The sequence below is a fragment of the Falco peregrinus genome, chromosome 12 (assembly GCF_023634155.1).
Source record: "Falco peregrinus isolate bFalPer1 chromosome 12, bFalPer1.pri, whole genome shotgun sequence".
Classification (NCBI taxonomy): Eukaryota; Metazoa; Chordata; class Aves; order Falconiformes; family Falconidae; genus Falco; species Falco peregrinus.
Window position 1 is genome coordinate 2,988,365 of NC_073732.1, and position 22,775 is coordinate 3,011,139.

General features: G+C 40.4%; 1 protein-coding gene across 2 annotated transcripts in view; it reads right to left on the reverse strand.

Annotated features, from left to right (window-relative positions):
- Positions 1–22,775, reverse strand: part of STAG1 (STAG1 cohesin complex component) — a 199,965-nt gene that overhangs the window by 29,385 nt on the left and 147,805 nt on the right. For both annotated transcript variants that reach the window (XM_055817028.1, XM_027791966.2), the window contains 7 exons: positions 22,669–22,772; positions 19,666–19,758; positions 19,451–19,540; positions 19,061–19,264; positions 14,812–14,882; positions 9,681–9,768; positions 7,965–8,045 (listed from right to left, as the gene is read on the reverse strand). In XM_055817028.1, the coding sequence (XP_055673003.1) occupies positions 7,965–8,045; positions 9,681–9,768; positions 14,812–14,882; positions 19,061–19,264; positions 19,451–19,540; positions 19,666–19,758; positions 22,669–22,772 (731 nt within the window). The remainder of the gene's footprint in view (positions 1–7,964; positions 8,046–9,680; positions 9,769–14,811; positions 14,883–19,060; positions 19,265–19,450; positions 19,541–19,665; positions 19,759–22,668; positions 22,773–22,775) is intronic.

Sequence of the window (22,775 nt, forward strand, 5' to 3'; positions counted from 1 at the left end):
ACCCTCCCTGACGGTTGGTAAAAATTACCGCTTTTTAGCAGAGCACAGATCTCTCCTGGAATACATCAGAAGCGATCCCGTTGCGTGATGATTTCCCACTTACAACTTTCTTCTGATATACTAATCAGCTTTGAGCTACTGAATATTAATTACATTGAATTCACACATTGACCTGAAATGCAATGTGGTACTAATGTGTAACAGGAAACGGCATTGCAACTGGTTTCCTTGTCAGTCAAAAACCCTGTGTTCTCCCGCACAAATTTGTTGGTTCCTTCCAGTCTTACCTCTTGGCCATGCTCGTTTTGCCCTTCAGCCTTGCACTGACGGTTTCTATCTGCCAGTCCAAGACCTTACCTAGGACCGATGCCAGGCTTATCAGTTCACTGTTACATAAGCATCTGATTTAACGCTAGGATTACAATCACTTTAATAACTTCCTACTTTCTATCACAATTATCTTCCATTTAGATGTTAATGAATTCAACAGAGGAACTAAAACCTATGAAGAATCCTATATAAAGGTTAAAGAGTGAATGAGTATGTCTCCCATTTTTCTTTCTCTCAAAGAATAACTAACATGTAGGTACACATGATTTCTTTTCCTCTCGATAGCACGACAAAGATCCATTTTGAAAAGTTACAGACAGCAAAAGAACGCCCAGCTGAACAGTGCAACAGAGCCATCTGGAACTTTTCTAAATTTGGAGAAATCCCCAGACTACTACAGAGTGGTAATATTTTTCAAAAGAGAAAACTGGAAGAAAAAAAGTGAATTAGATTTTCAAGTTTTTTACCACCCTTAGGCACATAGCCAAGGCTCCTGAGGTGTGATTACCTGATATGCTGGCTTCAGCAGAAAAACTGGTATGAAAAAATTTCACTGTCCTCTTGGTTGCTAGAGTAAAACCATGGGGTCACACCACGAACTGGATCACTAAAGTGACCCAGGAGAAAAATCACCCTTTCTTGAACTGTGCAGCGTGATATCTTCAAATTTAACTAGTCCACAGCAGGAACAAGAATAAGCCACTAAGAGCAAGGACTTGCATTGGCTCTGCCACCACCTGTAATGGAACTGCGTTCACAATTCTGCTATTTAAAACGCCCCAGTTATTTTCTAGCTTCAAACTGAAGCCTGGTTTTTCCCCACTGAAGCCATTTAAAAATGCTGTGCTTTTGCTAGGTTCATCTACCAGACCCAATGCTTTTCCTCCTCTTTGCCCACTGCCTTTCCTCTATTTGCAGTATTAACTTCCTTCTCCTCCCAACTTCAACTCTTTGATTAACTTTACAATGTTCAAGAGCCATTAGCTTTCAAACTCGACAGTGGAACACAATCTGACCTTTTGCACCTTGTGACTCTCTTCCTCCTTTCAGCACTTTGTGCTTTCTTTCATTGTGGCCATATAAATATGAAAAGTCACCAAGTCACTATGTTGTTCTTTAAATCCCTCTTTAAATCCTCTCTACTAATTCCTCTGCCTACTAATCACTTTGCAATAGCTATGCATTTGGCTAGTCTGGCTGCTGCTCATTCAGAACTGTTTTGCCTTTGTCTTGCCTCTGAATGTTTGCTCTAGTCATGCCTTTTTTTTTTTTTTAACACTGTTCTAAGATTCTGGACTCTGTTCTTCTGCAAATATTTCCTTTTCATTATGTACATGTACAGTGCATCGTACAACAGTCCCAGGCACCTGGTTTATTGGATACATGAAGACATCTAGATGGAAACTGTATAATCTAGTCCCCAAGTCTCCTATGTCAAGCCTGTCTTGGCTCTCGAAAATACACAGACAGGGGAACTCTTGCTGACAAATTACCAGTTACCTTTGAAACCATCCTCAAACTCCATGTGAAGAACAGTTTTCCTCCAGGCTACAACAGACCGCTCCCCCCAAAAAACCAAAAAAGGCCTCAGCCCCCCCGAGCACGTACAGAAGGAAGACCAAAGGTTAGAGCGTTATGCTATGGGTATTTCAAGGCTTACACATTTCATTCTTACCTGCTGCTACCTTCCTTTTAGTAATATTTTTTTCCTTTCAGATTTTAGACACCAAGATGAGGCCACAGTATGCCCCTTTTCTCACAGGCTACCTTGAAAAAGAGTTTTAAAGTAACTCAGCCCCAACTCTGTGCTGTGTTTAAGTTAACTGGTGGAATCTTCGTTACTGGGCAGAGAATTTGGACTTTCTTACCAATTCAAATAATCAAGTAATTATCACCCTTCTATTAAAATATCTTTGGAACTTCACTTCCTTAAGCTCGATGATGAAAACTGCAATCTACAAATGATATGACACTGTGGGGCAATCTGCAGAGCAGCCTCTTGGTAACAGCCTGGAAAAACAACTGTTGACATGATGAGAACGAGTGCAACACTGCCCGTGACAGAACACCCAAACCTGCCTGTTCCGAGGAGTGCTTGCCTAAAAACTGGTAAGGCTAAGAGGAAAGTTAACAATTAATTTGCTTAAAATGACTAGATTAAACAGTAACCAGGCGATGACCAAGAAATTCTTGAGACAAGGAGAAGTCACCTTGTATAAAAAGTATAAAGGTAGCGTGAACAGTTGTGATCAGGGAGAGGAACCTCGGGGTGGATGAGAGCAGCAGTCAAACCCAGTCAGACACCTCAAGGCTGCAACCACCGCCCAGGGCTGGTGGCACCCAGGGCACCCTCTCCCTGCCTGCACCCACCTGAAGGACTGTCAGTTGATGCCAAAACGGCACAGAGTAACTGCTCAGAGACGAATTTTGTCTTTAAGCAGCAAAGGTATTTAATTCTTGCAACGCTGGGGAGCTAGCCGGTTTGCACCGGACAAACTAGCTCCCAAGTTTTCAGTGAAAAGTTAGGTAATTTATACAGTTTTCCTGAGAGGTTACAACATCTTAACATACATATTCATTTGATTTTGACACCTAATCATTCCATTCATAATAGGTGGGATCTAGGTGGAGTAAACCTTTCAACTTTTTGTTCAACGATTTCCTGACTCATGGTCTCCTTATCTCCTTAAGGTGCCCTCCTTAGCTTTTCTGATTATTCAGAGTACATTAACATTGTCAGTGGTACATTCCTTTAACTTTGTCAGTGGAACCTTTTCTTATTCAAAGTACTTTACAGAGTACATTCCTTTAACATCCCCAGTGGAACCTTTTCTAATTATTCAGAGTACATTCCCTTCTCAACATAAACAGAGCATCACCCAGAGCATTGTACCGAACTCATCCTGACCAATCTTTTTAAGCCCTCATTCTGTTTCACAGCATGGGGTGCAACACACAGCAACTCGCCCCTCAAGCGCGTGCATGTGGCTGTGGAGTGCTCCACGGGCCTGGGTACCATGAAGCTGGGGCACCCACGTGTCTGACAGCAGACACATCCATGCAGAGGATCTCTCATGCTGCCAAAGGAAGGGGAATGGGCTTGTACCTCATGTTCCTGTGAGAGTGGCGGTCTGTGCGTGTACCCAAATTGTGTGTGTGACTTGGGGAGGTGATCAGAGTAACTTGTGAACAGTTACAGAAGGGTAGTTGAAAATTTGTAGGTGTTCATTAGCATTATAAAAGTGTCTAGTACTCTGGTTTACCTGCTACATCACTGATACTTACCCTGGAGATGTGTTGCACTGACTGTACATTAATCATATGGTGTTAATAAATCAATGAGCTGACTTGATCTGAATTTGATTTTGATATGGAGAAATAGTGTGAAATGGGGACAATGGACATCGATTGTGATTGTATATGTCTGCTCAAGGAATGTGGGTATGGTGACTGGTCATGGGTGTGGTGTATGGTCACATAGTCACACAGCTTTGAGGAGACACCTACCCTTCTTCCTCTAATAACGGGGCTATTTATAAAAGGATGAGAAAAGGATGAGAGACATTCCAATGTTATCTAGAGGAAGGGAGTGCTAAGTCTTCTTGCTGGAGAAGATCAGATAGTCACAAAGACATGAATCACCTACAAACCTGCAAGACCACCACATTCCAGGCAAAGGACTGATAAGCTAATTAACATACAAAGCAAGAGTAAGGGGGTTTAGGTAATGAATATGTATAGGCATTAATTGAATATTCATTTGTTTTATTGTATAAATGTGAGATGGTTCGTCACTTCGGGCATGCACGCTTGTGGAGGAGCGATCCCCCGTGCATCTGCACGCAATAAACATACCTACTTTATAACTTTCAAGTTATAGAGTCTAATTCCGTACGTCAATTTAAACCACAGAAGTCAAACAGTTTTTCCCTGCCACCTATATAAAGCCTGTAGACCAACAGACCTAGCTTTGTGTAGTCAGCCACAATCCAAAACATACACAACAGCTATAATATAAAGTATCTCTCAGAAAGCAATAAACATGCCCTGGGCTTGGGCATAATGCCCAGGACAGTTTCCAAACAAGGGCAATCCTCTTAGCAGAGAGGCTGTATTTTTTGGAAGAGCCACCTGAACACCAGAAAAAGAATAACTTCATTCCAAACAGATCCTGTTCCCAGTTGTATACCCCTGGTTGCCATGTATGACTCTACTCGAGGAACCAATACACAAAATTATTAAGCAATTTTGAACTCTACTCAAAGACTTTGAAAGACATCTTACCAGAACCAACCCCCCCCAAACTCCCTGCAACAAAATGTATACCTAATGGATGCAGAGCATACCTGATTAAGAAATGTAAAACTTGCCAATATATGCCCATGACTACCAATCTAAGTAATTCCTCCCACAGAAACATTAACATCCTTGATTCCTATACGCAGAATTTCATATTTTTAATATAAGTGTAAATATATTAATATACTATATATAAAAGTATATATATCTGGTGCACTGAATGCCTACATGGTACCTAACTAGATGAAATAGCGCAGCGACTATTTGCCAGCATGAACTCACACAAATGACCCAGCTGGCAGCAGATGAACTTTTCTTACAAATCAGTCCCTGCATCTCTGATCTCTCAGCCTGGATGCTCAAGTGAAATCTAAAAAAATCATCTTCTAAACATGAGCTTGGGAACCAAAATTCATAAATCTAAGGAATGCAGAAAAACAAGGACGAAGATTAGTTTTATGACATGTATTCTCCCCACTAGCCTTTTTATCTTCCTTCTCCCCTCCACTATCCGGTTCCTACTTCCCTTCCAGTAACTGTCTTACCACCTCACCTTCCCCCGCTCCCACCCCCCTACAGGTACCAACAACCTTTTCCTTTTCTTTCAGTTTACTGGGTCTGTATCTAAATAGAAACCGAGCCATTGTTCTCAGCTGGTATTTTGCTTTGTAATTTTCTGCTTTTATTTCAAACCTGAAAGGCCTGTGTGTCTAAAAGCCTTTCATTTTTACAGCTATATCCATTGGTCTACTAAAGACACCGCTTCAGCCTACAAACCATCACCTCCCTCTGTCCTCAGACATCACAGCTACAGCAAAGTAACACTAGAAAGCTGGATGGACCTACATATTAAAATACTGTATCAGAAATGCTCCTGTAAAAGCCTGAATATTTTAAAAATGGTTGCAAAATACACTATTTTTCATTTTGAGATGCTTGTGCTGATGCCTTTGTTTTCCCATACATCACACTTTAGAAGTGATCCCCTTTAATGTTTGCTAATTTATAAGCCTAAATCATGGCTTATAAAACAACCATGGGCAAAGTGATCTCCTAATGGATTAAACAACAGATACAGTGCAGATTAGATTTATTTTCACAGTGAATAAACTACAATGGAAAGTCTGATAGAGAAAACCACATCGAACAAAATGCTGCAAGCTTATCAGGTTTGCGGCTTTCTCTTTCTCTGCTTTCTGTGTGAGCATAGCTGAGGGTGCCAGCCAGGCGTGAAGAGCAAAGGGCATTAATGCAGTGTGCCCTTTGACCTAAGCGTGCAAGAACACTCATTATTTTTGTAGGAGGCGGGGTGAAACCCCAAACAGTAAGTTAGTAACAGCTCTCTAGGTTACAGTAATTATGATTTTCATTGGGGATTCCAGAAACAGAACTGACTTGTACTTCAAATGGTCATTCTCCATGGAGCTTTCCTAGTTCTTTCCATTCCTAGGAACTACATTATGACTAATATAAATCAGAAGAGTACTAGAAATACGTGAAAGATCAAGGCTATTCTGCAGTCACCTTATAAAACAATGTCTCATACAAATGCATCCTATTTTGAAAAAGTAGACAAAGCCACACAATTGCACTAAGCTTGTCTGCAAGAAAAAAAACAGTCACTGGAATAAATGAAAGTCTTTTCCTCTTTCAGTGTAATTGGACCACCATGGTAATACTGCAAAGAACAGCCCACATTAATACTGTGACACCAAAATGCAAAGCTTCTGACTAGGTCCTATGCAGATAGATGCTGCGTATGTTATTCACTAGCTGTAGTTTATGGTAAGTATGTTTCTTTTGCTATTATTTAGATACAAAAAACCATGAAACTTTTTTCCAGCAATGCCGACAGCTATCACCCTGCATCATCTATACTATACTGCACCAACTTACTGTATTAAAAAAAAAAATGGGAGAAATGCTGTGAGGGGAGACAAGAATCTTACTGAATGCCCTGTGCTTCAGCATCTGCACCCAGAGTGGGGCAAGACCGGGCATTGCTGCTCAAGGACCCCAGCAAGTAGGAGGACAGAGTTGCTGGGTATCTTCAGGAGTGGGTAAGACACCCAGTAAGACCCAACAGTCAAGAGCACATGGGAAAAAAATTAATAAAGGTGTTGAAGAAAGCACCAGGCTTGGATAGTTGACCAGGTGCTCTAGGTGTACCTGCCCTAAGGCTTGGTTCCTCATAGCCAAGTCTCTCACTACACAGGCAAAGAGCAGTCCAGTTTTCCTTACTAGGGAAGCATTAGAATGAGATTTGGTGTGTTGATTCTGTGGACATAAGGGCTGAAGCAATGTATGGCCTCCTGGATTTATTTTAGGTATTTAGCACCTGTCAAAGTGAAATTTCTCCCTAAGGATAACAATGCTGCTAGCTAGGAGGACTTCAGATGCTTTGGTGTGATGAGATTCTGAGTTCATTTAAAAGAAACGGGATGTATTCAGTTGCCTCAGTTACAAGGAGTCAAGATGTAGTATCATATACTACCAGCACACTAAAGAGAAAGAAGCTCAAAGGGGAAAATGGGAATGAAAGCTAGAATAAAGAATGCCAGTTATTCTTTATTTCTAGTACCTATTTCCAAATGTCAATATATGTCAGTATTCAAAACAACTCAAAGAATTTACAATGTATTTTTATCATTTTTATGTGCACCTTTTTCTTTTTCATGTTGATGGGGTTCCCACTTCAATTTTCATACCATTTTAATTTGACACATTACTTTTGAAAAAGCCCTAAAAAGACAGTATGCTGGCCTCTGATTGAGAAAAGAGCTAAGGAAAGGTCCTGGAAAAGTCAAGTGTAACACACAAGTTACATAAAACATTGTCCTTACTGCACTACACTTGTGTGCACTTACTTTTTATTAGTAATTGTTGCTGCTAGTAACCCTACCTTTATATTGAGCAATATAAAAGATGTAAGTAAAAGGTAAGCAAGGTAAATACACATAAATATTAAGCTATCTGTGGTGTACAGAACGACAGTAGTGCTTACAACTATCGGGTAAGCATTGTCAGCATTACTTATCCATTCATGCAAACTGCTGTACTCACAGTGAAGTGCATGAAGTGTCTTCAGCAATAGAAATATAAAAATTAGTTAGTATAAAATCCTAATAAAGACAAGCTTCCACTGTTTGTATAGCCTATTTAGACATAGGCATGATGTTAAATAGATCCTGAAATACCGAATAAATCAAACAACCAACATTTTATGTCTGTTTCACAACGACACAAAATGATGGTACAGTGGGTGGAGTTACAGAGTCAGGTCTAACGTTTTTAGGCAAGTTGTGCTTCTTCTGTATGATCAAATGCCTACTTACTTTGGAAGGGGAGCCTTCAGTGATTTTCACCAGCTGCCAGAGAATGGAGTAATGGGAACACTGCAGTGCCTGAACAACTATCTGTAACAGAGGGAACACAAAGAATCCCAGCACATTGGAAATATCGAAGCATATCAGTAAAGTGTATGTAAAACTTATAATGCAATTTGGGGAGAAGAAACAGGAGCAGCTCTTAGGCAGTACTTTTTTGTTTCAAGAATATATATTTTTCCTTAGTCAAGTTTGGTGCAATAAGAAACCAGCCTACTACAGGTGGAAAAAATACTGTGCAATGCTGGGAAACAGAACAGAAGACTGTGCATTAGAGTAAAGCCAGAGGTGATGTCACAGCATGACAGAAGTACAACCCAACCTCTACGTATCTCAGCTCAAAAGCATCTCTTTAAATACCTCTAAATCTGACTTCACCAGTAAAACAGTCTAGAAGGTTGTTCCATTGTCAAATGAACGTGTAGCCCAATTGCTAAAAAAAAGGGAGAAAATACACATTTTCTCATGGAGAAGACTAGGCTTATATTAATAGTGCCATAAAAGCATCCATGGTGTCTTTAAAATTTCAAAGACCAAACCATTCCCTTTTAGCGAACTCCTTCTTGTGGACTGGGGAAAGAAATACTGAGGAGAATTCAGATTTAGGAACTTTTTTGGTAAGATATTACAGAAGTGTTTGGGAAGCCATATCCCTGTCAAATCCAGAAACTGAGGATGGCTGGTAGCTGCATGGACAGTTTTTATCTGCTGGCCCCTTCCCTCCAGGTAGCACAATTCCAGCATTAAGCAGCAACTGCAGAGAGCGCAGAAGGTCCCACAGCTTAAAGCCAGGACTTTCACATGGTGTGTGGCCATGTGCCCTCCATACAGTCCTTTGCAGAAAATACTTTTAGAGAATTTAATGAGATTTTTTTTTCTCCTAAATGAAGTTAAGATTAACAACTGGCATCTAATTGAAATCAAATTATAGCTTAAAATGTGCTGAAACACTGGAGAAGGCAGTCTGCAGTTTAAACTGGAGACCTGGGAAAATCTGAAATGGTCCCTGTGCGTATCCATAAGAAACTAAAACCAAACTAGGAGGAAACAAAGTCCATGACGTGTCCACTAAAAGAACTCTACTGGAAAGGCTGGCCAGCATCCCTGCTAAACATTCTTTTGCTTCCTAGTTTTCATAAGCTTCCATCTTACCTTCAATGCACAGTATTCGTTTGCGATAATCCTTATTGCAGCCAAGGTTTACAATTGTTGGGTTTCAGTGTAAACATCATGATTTACTGTGAGGGTGGCGAGGCACTGGCCCAGGCTGCCCCGAGCAGCTGTGGGTGCCCCATCCCTGGCAGTGCCCAAGGCCAGGCTGGACGGGAGCAGCCTGGGCTGGTGGGGGGTGTCCCTGCCCGTGGCAGGGGGGTTGGGACTAGGTGACGTTTAAGGTTCCTTCCAACCCAAACCATTCTGTGATTCTATGATTTCTGCATTGCTTTTCACAGCCAGGAACATTAGTTATTCCTTACCTTACAGATGAGAAAGGTGAGGCAAGAATCATAGAATCCAAGATTTTTCACCTCCTGGCCTCACTACACACAATATAAATCTCATTCAAATAACTGAATCCCAGTGCATTAATCTTTTGAATTTTTCTATGACTAGACTCTTCAAAACTTTGAATCCTCAAATGATGCAGTGCAGGTGGTGTTACTGTACCTGTTCTGGCATAGCTCCATGTTCAATTCCAGTTCTTAGTAATCTGTAGCAGTTACTGAACAGATCCCATTTTGTGAGATCATGCGCACTAGAACAAGAGGTAATAAAGAGAGATTAGTTGTGTTCCTCAAAACTCCCCATCACAGCGAGAATACAGTCAGACCTGGCGGCTCAGTGAGCTTTGGTACTTTTGCAAATCTGAGACAATGCAGCCTGCTGACAAAGCTGCTGCTCAATTAGTTCACACCACACTAAAAGCACAAGTTTGGCTTTTTGATAATTGAGGAAAAATCTTTTACTACATGTGATTTTTGTTGGGAGGAGATAAAACTCTCTGCATGCCATACATCTTTAAAGGTTACTTCAGTGTAGCTACGAGCTCCTTGTCAGTGTTGCCTCTAAATCATCTTTCCTCTTTGGTTCTAAACATTGACAGAACTCCAGAAGACACTTCTTTGGCATTGCAGCAGAAACTATGGCCAAACCCTAGCAATATATACTGAATGAAAAATGGCTTCAAGCAAAATAAAGCTACATACTTTTCAGCTGTATTATTTGGAGAAAAATAAATTACATTATCACTAGATATTAAATATCCTGAAATATCTGAAGACAGACATCTTGATATACACGTACATGAGACAGAGACAGTAGTTGCCACCCCCTGTTCATTGTTTCACATTTCAGTTGTACAAACCTGACTTGCCAGCGAAAGGAATACAAATGAGATTAGCAGTATATATTCTACAGCCTTACAGTCCTCAACAGCTTATGATAAAGCTTTTTTAATACAGGACTGAGAAATACAGAATAAATTACAAAACATCAGGTTGCCCGAAGGACAAAAATTCTCTCTCACAAAACAATTCAGGTTTAACACATTTTTCTGCAGTGGAATTAAACTGCAGTAATTTGAAACAGTTTATAAAAGAGTAAGCCACCTCAGAATAGTCACAAATTTGGTGATGAAAATACTCACCTGGGAGAAGGGATAGTCTGAACTGGCAAGCCTAAATTAGATAAGGCAGTCTCTTGCATCTGGCTCCATATCATCCCAGCACCTTGATCACCAAGACATGCTCACTTTTCCCACCCCTTTGCGTCTCCCCTGCTTTGGAGCTGCCTGACTTTGTTTAAATAATTCACTACCCTGCTCAGCCAGAAAGAAAAATTCTCTGGTTCTGAAACAGACAGAGGTTTCAGAGACTGGGAACACCTAGATGCTGTTGAAACCCCCAGTATGAAACACTTCCCGGTCTGGAGCGTGTCAGTCCCAGAAAACTTAACCAATAAAACTTTCACAGAAAACGTAACAATGAATGCCCTTGCGCTGAGAGCGAATGAAGTACGCGCTCCAGAGCCGTGTTGTTAAGGTGCATCTTGACTTGTAACTCAAATCCATGAATAGAACAATAGGAAAACTTTACAAAAAGGAAACAAAAATGTAAAAATGTACTCCCCCCGTCTCAGATTCTGGATGGTCTTTCAAGTATGAAAATAAAACGTTTCATAGATAAATTATAGGCTGTCAGAGAACTGCCTCTGACTAGTGATATTCGGCACATACATGCTGCTTCAGCAAATCACAGGGTTGCTAGCAAGGCAGAGTTGTACCTCCTTAATTACAGCACTGTAATTAAAGCAGTAAAATCTCCTTGGTGTGCAAAGGCAGATATCAGCAGAGATTATCCTACAGAGAATATGAGAGGAAAAACTGTCTCATTTCTGCCTTTTCATTTGACAGCCCTGCGTGCCGGGCAGCCGTGGCAGGGGGCACGCACAGCCAGGCAGCGGGGGCACCTTCGCTCTGCTGAGCCTGGCTGCACAGTTGATCTTGGGAAGGGCTCTTCAGCTTCCAAAGTTGAAAAATTCTAACTATATACAAGTTACACAGGGCTTTTCAAGACAAACTTCCTTAAAGAAGAGCCTCCACCTTCAATTTAGGCATATTCTGGTACACTTTTGTCTCTTTTGAACTACTTAGCAATCAACACGATAGTTATGAAGGTACCTTGGACACAATACAGTTCTCCACAGAGGATCAGATTGACATAGAGGTTCCTAGAATGAAAATTCACAACACAGAATTTTCCCTTAGTCCCTTCCATGTCAGAGTCTTCATGGATTACAGAAAACAATGCCTAACATTTCATCAAAGGTTTCTTTTCATCCCTATAGATAGCAGTCTCTGCTGGACACGCTTCTGCCAAAAAATAGTCAGACGAAGGTACCAGCTCCACAGTGTCCCTGAAACATGGCAAGAAGCAGCTTAGAAAATGCCCTTTTTGAAGAGGCGATCTCTCCACCCACAACACTGCTTCTCTTTGTAAAGAGGCACAAAGTGAGAGGAGCTGTACCTTGGCCTTCCAACAGCCACGCTAAATACAGTCTAATTCCTCTACTAAGGTTTCATCGATCATCACTTCTACTTCTGTGCATAACAAACTTCTGAGCAACTCAGTCTGAAGGGTGTACTTGTCAACTACTGGAAAAAAGGTTAAGCAAAAGGTTTCTATAACAGAAAGGAAGATCTGCTGGTCTGACCATGAATTTACTTATCTGAGAAGTGTCCTGACTGATCATGCTTATACTGGTAAATGTGTGATGCGTATCTGGAGACTTCCCATAGCCACTGCGTGCTTATGAAGTCCATATGTGCACTTATGAAGTGTGGAGGCAGGAAGGAATGAATTCCATATCATATTTGAGTACTACTGAACAGTGACACCAACAATTCTGATTTCTTAATGTGAAATGATGTTCTATATACAAGACGGAATTAAAGGGCACATCCAGAGTAACGGAGGTGATGCTTGAGATTCACGTGTCTTGCACTGAATTAACTGAAGTAATTAAATACGAAATGCTGATATTTTGCAGCATAAAAACTGATATAGCACTGATGTGTATGCATGAAAGCTTAGCTGAATTGGGCTGGAGTCAGCATAGGAAAAAGGGTCTCCATGTACTTAAGGACAGCTGTAAATATCAGTGAGACCCTGGCAAAAAAAGAAACTCAAGTATATACTCCAGGTGTTCTGTTCAGAAGACCTCAAGAAAATTTATTATATTCTTAAAACTTGGGAGGAAACATTGTAATGATTAATTTCATTTGTATTGGAATACTGATATCCTTGTTTGATGAAAAAACATGAATTTGAAAGTGTGCTGTGAGCCCTTTGTTGCCATGACCCTCTCAGAAAGAGGATTAGCTAAGGCTCGGGAAATCTCAGTAGAGAAGCTTTTTGGCCTGGAAGGCTTTTCTGATTTTTTTCCCCACCTTCCTGGCCTTCTTTTTTCTAAAAGATGAAGCAGCAACTACCAAGGAAACACAAGCACAGATAATGTGCAGTGCAGTTTCTTGCACTGGAAGAGAGGGACTTGTTTCTTTTCGAAGCCTCAGCAACCACTGTATCAAGTGCACTTTTAGAAGATCTGAAAGGTAACAGTGGTTAGCCTGGAATTTCAACTTCTTCTATTGATTTAATTTCTTTTGGCTCCCAATTGATGATGGACAATGACAGTATCACACAAGAGCCACCGTTCTTTGGGATGAGAATGCACAATGTGAGTTTTGAAATGAAGATCCTAATCTCACAGCTAAAGGTTCGGCAAAAATTCTGTCTTGGAGGGTATGATTATTTCCTTTCACAAAGAAATCACATCAGATATAACATTCAGTAGAGTAATGAAAAGATTTCATTACTTCTTTATATGCAAGCAGATATTAATTAGAAATTCCCATTGAACTGTAATCATAAATAACAAAACAGCTGAGAAATTATACACAGCTGCTCTTCAGCTCTTTAGCTTTGATTCTTTTCTCTTTCCTATTATTTGAAGATGAAGGTAAACGTCCCTAACCCTGACTTGTGTGTTATTTTACAAAGCTGTCGTTATAGTCTGAATTAACTCTATAGAGATTTGGAATACTAAAGGAAAAAATATATATGGGAGACACTCAGAAAAGCCTTAAGATTTGTGCTTCTTTCTTGGATGTGGACTCTAGCTTTCGCCAATCCTCTCAGGAAAGGCAGAAGTGGCTCCAGTGTGTTACTAGGGTGACTGAAAACCTAATTTGCACATGTGTTAGTCTGCTGCACTACGGAAATTAGTAACGATTTAATGATCTCTGTGGGACTCTTGTTGATTGGAAACAAAGAGTAGATATTTCAGAACCATTTTATACAATGATCCAACACAGAATTCAGGATAAGTGAAGACTAAACACAGAAAGAAGAGAGAAATGAAATCACTAAAACCAATTTGTGTATTACGTTCTCACATCTTGCGATAAGGGAGAAACGATTTGTGGTGCTCAGCCACCTGCATTTGAAGCTTTCTTACATGCTACCAGGTGCAACTATTTCCTGCTGCTGATAGGTCGGAAGATCAGGTCTGTGTGGTATGCTCCAAAATTCAGAGTTTCCCACGTTGCTCTACAAGTTATGAAGGTGCCCGTAGGTGTAACTGAGAGCAGCGGGTCCCTGAAAAGCTACTGCCTGGTTCTACTGAGCTGGCTCATGCTTGGCAAAGGAGTTTCTGTGCAATCCACACAGCTGGACTTTGCCAACAATTCAAGTAGAAACTATTCCTGGCATTTCTGCAGGAAAAGAACACATCTTCCAGACTCTCACCATAACATCATCATAGTAATACATTATTAATAATTAATTATTAATTACTACTACTACTTATTTCTCTAATTTTGAGGAGAAACACCTAAAAGACACTGAGAAGCTGAGAGAAGCAACTTCCTCCAGGGCTCTCCTAAGCTGAGATGGAAAGCCCAGAGTTGGCCTGTATCCACTGGCACCAGAGATAATAATCCTCCCTTGTGCATTTCCTGTCCGTCATATAGGGGAGCATGACTTTTACTAAGACACTCATAGGTGTAAAAGAATTTAGTACAATTGATGGTGTACCACTTGCAAAAGTAATGGCATTAACTAAGCAAAGACCCAAATTAATCCAATATCATACTGACAAATAACCCCTAATCATTCATCAATCTCTGTTTCATATTTCAGGCTGTATCTTTTCTCATTTCTTAACATGAGGCATCAACCAATACTCGCTGAAATGAAAAAATTAACATAGGAAAATTTTGAGGGCAGAAAAAATCACCTACTTGTGAAAAGAGGTTAACCTCTTTAATGTGGAGAGCACATTGTATATGTCATCATCATCAGCTTCTTCTCCCTGAAAATGAAAGGAAATCCATTAACACAGTTCAGCAATCCAGCAGGGTACGCTACTGCATGGGGAGGAGCAGATTTCTTTGCAGTTTTATGTTGACACCAAAACTGACTCCAAATATTCCAGTGACTTTTACCTAGATTCCATAATATTTAAATAATCACTGCATAGCACCAGGAAATAAGCAACATCATCTGACAATGTTCAGCAGTATCACTGTGTTACTGCTCAAACCAGTAACCTCTAGCAGTAGAAATCATTCCCATGAATAAAATATTTTACAAAAAGGACTGAACTATCAGCTTTAACCATCAGCTGATGAATGTGCTACAGGAATAAAGCCACATGCCTGCCTTGTTCCACACCAGAAACCTGCCGATGTCAAAAGCAATTTTTTAAAAATGATCAGTTGGAAAATTTCTTTCTTTTCATATCCTTCGTTGCTGATCCCTCTGCTACACTGTAATGCCTGGCAATCACATTATGTGCGCAGACTGACATACATTCAGAACCGGATGGAAGGTTGGTTTTTTTTTTTTTTAATTTAGCTTTTACAGATCTGGGGAAACAACAGTCCAAACAAATATTGCACAATTCAATCAAAACTTTTCATTTGAATTTAACAACTTCTTTCTGGCATTCTAAAATATCATTAGCCTAATGTTTCATGCAAACTGAACAGCAAATTCTCTTAGTGAAATGACTGGAAATAAGGTTCTTCCAAAACTTAAATTTTCCCAGCAACTTTCTGAAATAGGAAACCCACTTACAACAATTCTTCTCCATCTCATTTTGATCATTTTTTTCCTGTCTAAAAGCCTGACAATTAATACACTTCCCTGCCTTCAGATGCAATTGCCAATCAATGTTTCTCTCACCTAGTGGGAAGCCATAAAGCAGTGGGATACTTGCTTGGGTACAAGCATGCACATTTCTGAATTGAAATATCCTTAAAATGATGAAACGTGACTTTTCAAAATTCATTATTCTACCAGGTATCACTCAGCAAAGTCTATCACAAAGGCTAAAATTTTAAATCCTTGCTACCATTGTTCTCTTTCTTGCTTTCTCCTACATTTGTCCTGGTTTTGTCTCCACATCTTTCTCTGTGTCACATTTCTGACCTCCGCACTTCCTTTTCCTTAGGGATCTAAAATTCTTAATTCTTCATTTCTCATACGACTTTTGGACACAGCTTTTCTCTGAAATCCCCAGCCCTCATCCTCCTCTCATGAAGTGAACATACACGACGATCTTAAGCCCTTGCTCTCATTTCTCGGCTCCCTCCCAAGCCGGGTGAAGGAAGGGTACACATCAGAAGTATTTTGGTATCACTGGCCCATGTTCCTTCATCAGGCCAGTCTTTGCTCTCTACCCAGTAGTCCCAGTGCACCCTTCAGAGCTTTTTGCACTGGAGTACTGCATAAAGCCGCCTGCAAAGAGAAGTCAAGGGAAATGGAGCGGGAATAAGCAGTTACTGGCTTCCTGATCAAACCACAGTTAGTAATAAAGGAAAAACGCAGGAAACAAGTTTTTTTCCCCTAGCTTATTTTTCCTGAGAAGACTGGTGGGAAGTCAATTATGAACGCCAGCACCTCCTTCCCGTTAGGGAAAAGGTGAGGCTGGAGGGATCTTCCAAGCAGTGTCAGGCAGGGAGAGGGCAGCACTGCAGACCCCACAGTGCGCTTTCTCAACTCCCTCAACATTTACGTATCCCCAGCCCAAAACTTCAGTGTGTTGCTGGCACAACCCAGCTGAAACGTGGGCTGGGGTTGGACAGCAGGTAGATTTCCAACCTCCTTGCGTCTTCACTGCTTGTAGTGCTGGAACGCGGCGCTCTGAGGCCCAGCAAGCACGCGGCCTGTGCAAGGGGGCTCCCTGAGCAGAGCTTCGGAAATGTGCAGATAGGGACTGCGAGGCAGCGAAGGGAAGGAGAGCACAATCTCCTCAGATCAGGGAACCCAAGGACAAGAGGACTGATGCTATAGGAAACCAAACTCGATGCTGACTGCTGGCTTCCAGAAGGGTATGTGGAGCACAGAAAAGGAGCTGAAGAACTAGAGGACTGGTTCTTGTCTCGACGCCTCCTCAGAGCTGCTGTGTGGAGGGCAACAGGGAAGTCAAAGAGCAGCTGCCGTGCAGCAGAAGGATCTACATGTTCCTGTATTTGCTAACTGAGTTTGGGATTAGGACAAAAAAAATTATCTCTAGGTGCCTCAGCAATACTAATAAAATGGTGAGTGGATCTTTTCTTGGGTGAAACTATCCAGGGAACAGAATTGCCAGCTCTGAATCCCTGAATGGATCTACGGATGAACAAAGTCTATACAGCAGAACAGCGTGGAAACTTCCAAAAAAGCTGCACGTCCTCAGACAGACCTAATTTACACTGGCTGTTACACAACAGAGAGAACAAATATGGCATTTGTTGTGGAGCAGTTCCAAGATAAAACTATGAGAAAAAGCTGAAAGGAGACATTTTCGTTATGCCTTACAACAAGCCAGTGTAACAGAAATGGCAAGTCAGTGTCAAAGAGCTGGGATTCCATTTGCTTCTTGGTCTGATTCTGGAAAAAAGCTATGAGGTACTTTCTCCTATCTTGAGGCAAGACAGTGTGAATGAGATGCTTTTTGCTGATCTGGGTTTGGCTGTGGAGACATAAGCTGAAGATTCTTCAAGAGCCAGGTCTGGAGAAACAACACAGGAGATTTGTCCCTGTATACAGAGCCAGACTAAACCTTGGTGTTGGATGTACGGATAGTAGAAACCTTGAGGACCTCACCAGAATTCCTAAACCTGTGTCACTGGGTACCAATGGGCAGAACCAAAGGCCACTATTTATCTGATCAGTTGCTGGGCATCTGGTGTGGCAAACCCGGCTGGGTCTGAAGCTGTATCTTTGTGCCAGCGATACAACTTTAGCCCTTTTTGCGACACAAGTCAGCAATGGATTCCCCAAGGTTTTTGTCAAAGAGTTTTTGGTCGTGCTGGCCAGAGGTGAGGAGCTTCAAAAACCCATGGCTATTAAACCAGACTGCTAAGGCATGCAACGTGGCATTAGCTGAAAGGTTTCCTTTGCCACACACAGACAGACAGAGATGCAGCACAAATCCTGGAATGTCTTTTCAGGTTCTGCTTGGAAGCTCCTGAGAAGCACATACAAAATGGCAGAGGGGTAGACAGCAAAGTAAATTTATTCTATCAAAGAACGTACAATGGCGCACTAACTCCTCTGGGCTGTGGAGTGCCTGCTTCCTGCATGCACTGCCTCTTTTGCTCATGTGTATTCCTACAGCAAGAGAAAAAATTTTATTTACTCTGCAATGTGACAAGGCAGATATATACAGTATGCCTGTATGTGCATATTACTGAAAGATAGAAATAAAGCTTATTTTCTTTATTATGCAATTCTAAAAGAGACTGTACCTTAAGTTTCTATAAATGTGCATAAAAAAATCAAATGTACCTGCCATAGTGCAGTGCATGGCTAGAAGATATGAAGAAAAAAAGATCTATGCAGCCCTTAAGTTATGTTTAAAAAGGATGAGAATTACAACAAACTAAGTAGTGCTACATAACGTCAAATTGATGTAAAACAAGAAAAAATGAGTAAGGTCTCTATTCTTATTTAATGTATTCTGTCTTTACATTTTGAAGGATAAATTCTTACAAGTAAATCTCAAGTACCTCCAGGTTTCAGACCTGTATCTTTATTTCATTCTTTCCAGAGCTCTTTCAATATGCCATTATAAATATTTTACTAAATCCTCTCTTCCATCCAAGACATAATCCAATCTTGATTCTGCTGCCTGCATATATCCATTTGGGACTACTAGAATCACCACAAGCATTAATGCAAATGCACCTTTCTCTGCATTTTTCATCAGCTTTCAACCATTCATCCATTTAATTTCTTATGGGGACTCTTTAAATACTAGACTAATTTTTCGGAAGCAGGATTGTCCCATGGTCTTTGTTTTACAGTATCAATGCTTTGCAGGCTTAATGGCTAGTCCAAGGGATTTTGTACATGGAGAAACAGCTCCAAACAATTATGAAATAGTTGCTGCTGCACTATGTCTACAGATGGATAATTTCATGACTTGATAAAAATGTTTTCCTGCAGTTTATCATAGCGTATTTTAGGTAGTCTAATGAAATTCATTTTAAGAAAACAAACCTCCTGCAGCAGATCCTCTACAGAATGGTTGAATCGATCCACAAATTCATCAATAAGTTGGCTGTGGGCTATGTCAACTCTGTTCTGGATTGTATATTCTTCACTACAGAGTATGCTGTAGGTTTTGCTGCAGGCTTCGAGAACATCTGATTCCACATGCTTTTCCACCACAAACTTAATCTGTTTCAGTAAGGCATCCAGATGCTGTAATCAGAAAAGAAGTTCAGCTTTCACTTCACCTGAACAGGAAACTCAAAGAAAAAGTCCTTTAAGGAATACCCCAAATCAAGGTTAGATTACTAATAAGCCAAATGAAGGCACAGTGCTATGCGACTAGAGTAGTAATCAGATACTTGAAAGCAACCAGACTTCTTGCCCAAAGTACTATACCTTTTCCATTCTGCCTGTGCTATAGATTTCCAGATCAAAATACTGAGGGATCTGCAGGAGATTTGCAACCTTCTCGGCATCAGCGGAATACTAGAACATCATTGAAACAAAACAAAAAAATAGTGAAGTAAAAATAAACATCTACACTACAGAATGAGAAAGTTCAAAGACAGTTGTAAATACCAGTGAGGGATTTATTTTGTTGAAAAATGTACCTTCGATAGTAACATGGGAAGTGCAATAATGAAATGCTCAGTCAATTTATTTCTGTCATCTATCTGAGTTTTTCTTTCTTTTGCTGTCAAGACCTGCAAAGCATCAAAAATAACCAAAGTAAATACAATTTCTGCATATAGCATTCATTAATTTTTCTAAAGTTTGTATTACAAACAAAAATCCATGCAAGTGTATTTTTAATAAATCAAAAGAGGAGGGAATAAAAAACTCAAACACATTTGGACTGAACAGTGATTAAATGGGAGGACTGTGCCCTAAGAAGCCGTGATTGAAAAGGAAAATATCATATCATCCAGCATGATATTGCCTCCACACATCAACATTTTTTTAGGATTGAAATTCAAATATAACCCAAGTCAGTGGAAGTTTTGCTATTTCTTCCAAGTGAACTGAGCTCTGGCTTTCACACATTAAACAAAGTGTTAATGTAAGACCTCAGGGCGAACTGAAGTATAATTAAGAAAACCAAAACCAAACCACACTGTAACAGTGATTTTCATTAGCGGATTCATGGCCTCATCTCTAAACCAGAATGTAATTCTCAGTGAGAACATACATCCAAGTTCACAGAACTCATTTACAAATTTCAGTGATAACTATACTGAAGCTATCAATGCTCTCATAGCAAAACCACCTTGAAACAGTGAATAAAGAGACAATAATCAAAACAGCATGCTTCATAAAAGCTTAGATCTGGCTTCTTGGCTTCAGAAAAGGAGAGAATACTTTTGAAAACAAATAATAAAATACAAGTTAGCTAATGATTTATGTATAGCAAAGCTGCCAGACTGCATGATAAGGGTTAAAAGCTAAAGTCAGAGAAAAAACTATTTCACAAGAAGGTGAGTACATAATTAGAAATCTGCTCCCATTTCAACTCAGAGAATATGCTAGCAAGATCACGAGAACATGACAAACCTCTACTGACAAGTCAGAGATCCCTGCAGTTACCATCCCATAACTCATGATCTAACTGGAAAGAAGCAAAAGCTACATGTCATACCTACACCTCTCTGTAAGTGAAGAGGAACAGCTGGAAACAAAATGTGTGCTGGGATGATAGGTAGCCTATTGCACCAGCAGGAATAAAAAACAACCACGGCAGTGGAGAATAGATTTGTAACTTGAGTAAGCAACCACTTCCATAGTACACGGCAGACAGCTGGGTACACACAGCAACAACCACAATTCCTGCACCAACTTGCAGTGCAGCACCACCTGTGCCAGCAAAAGCTGCTAGCTCATAGGAATAGGGAGACAACCCAAACGCAGCTAGCAAGTCAGGCTCCCACCCCCTAACAACCCAGTCATGTTCTGGTGGTCAAATATTGCTATTCAGTAGCAATATGAATTAATCTGCGTCCCTAGGATCATCTTGTGGCTCTTTTGATCATCATTCAGAGGTGAAATTCATTTTACCGAAGTGTTCTCTTCAGCTTTGAAGAAATACAGCCACTGAAAATCTAGACTAAGCAATATGTTAAACTTGAGTGAACTGAACTGTAGATCACTTGAGATCAAAAAAATACATGGAGAGCTAATAGTGCATTTATTTGGTACTCCAAACTGAAAATACAAACATGAAATTTTTGTTAATTTTAAGGTTGCTTTGTCCACTAGAACAGATAGCAGGTAGAGACAAAACACAGGTAAGTTGTGTTTACAATACAGTTTTGGTTACAGAGGGTATTACATCTTATTTAAATTTGAGTTAAGTGCTTTCATAGATTCCCCTCTCACCTTAAAATATTTCAGTGAATCAGGAATCTCTTAGAATATGCTTATTAATTAAAGGTACATAAAGCATGTTTAAATTGATGGCTACTTGGAGCTCCTCCTGGGATGCTGTTTCTGGACATGAGGCTCATCTGGTTTTGGACATAAAAATTAAGAAGCTAAGCAACTGCATTTAGTTTAGCAATAAAGAATGCTAAGTTTATCTCCAGATTTCGCCTTCACTAAGTCTGTGGCTTTCTTTAATAAACTAGTTATGATTATTCAGAACAGAACCTAACAGAAGTACCAAATGATGGCATGGGTTTATTTCATTTTAGTCTAACCTAAATAAGGGGAGGACTACCAAAAATCAGGGAAATACATTTGGGAAGCTGAGATTCTTTGAGAACATGGATGCTGTATTTATGGAGAATACAGCTGAAAGCCTGTTGATCACCCTGCCCTCATGACTCTAAACTGAAATCCTTAGAAGTGTGCATGCCCAGCCTTGAGAATGGGCTTCCACTCACCCCCCATCACTATAAAATAAATGAAAAAGGCAGCTAGATTGCAATATGGCCAGAATGTCACATATTCAGTGGGAGAGGCCAAAGAGGATGGATACATAAAACCACAGATGCATTCAGGCTGGTCCCAGTGCCACCCCTCCTGCTCGAAGCTGAGCCAGCTCAGGGGTCAGAGCACAACGCTCAGGGTTTTGTCCAGTCAGGTCTTGAAAACTGCCAAGGACAGAAACCGCACAAATCCTCAGCTTCTGTGCCAGTATATAACCGCTCTCATGACGAAGACACCATTGGCTTTTTCTGCAAATTTTATGGCCATATTAGCAGCACATTCCTTTTCATGGAAGACAGTCAGAAGTAATTTTGTTTTCCTCCTGAGGTCTACACTTTCAACTCTAAGCTAGATTTAACATTAAGGGCTGTAGATGTGGGTATGTTACCAGTCTAAGGCAGGGTATGATAAAAAGAACTTCTAAAAAATAATAAAAAAATATTTTCATGCTGTAAATTTATATTACTTAGCTTGGCAATATAAAACCCAAAATCAAAGAAACAAACAAAAAACCAAACATGTCCAGAAAGACAATTTCTACTATTTTTCTTCAAAAACGTTCACATGAAACAGGAAACACTAATTATAAAAATCTTATTTTAGTGTCAAAAAGTGGCATCATAGACAAATATTTTATGTTACTATAGAAACACACGCAGGTCCGAGCTACCTGCTGCAGTACCACTTACTCTCTTGCCAGTGCCTCTGCCTACTGGAGGGTGTGCTTCAGCCGCTTGCCTGATTGTACACACCATCAGCTCAATCAGAGCGCTCTCCTGCCGGTCAGACATCGCTG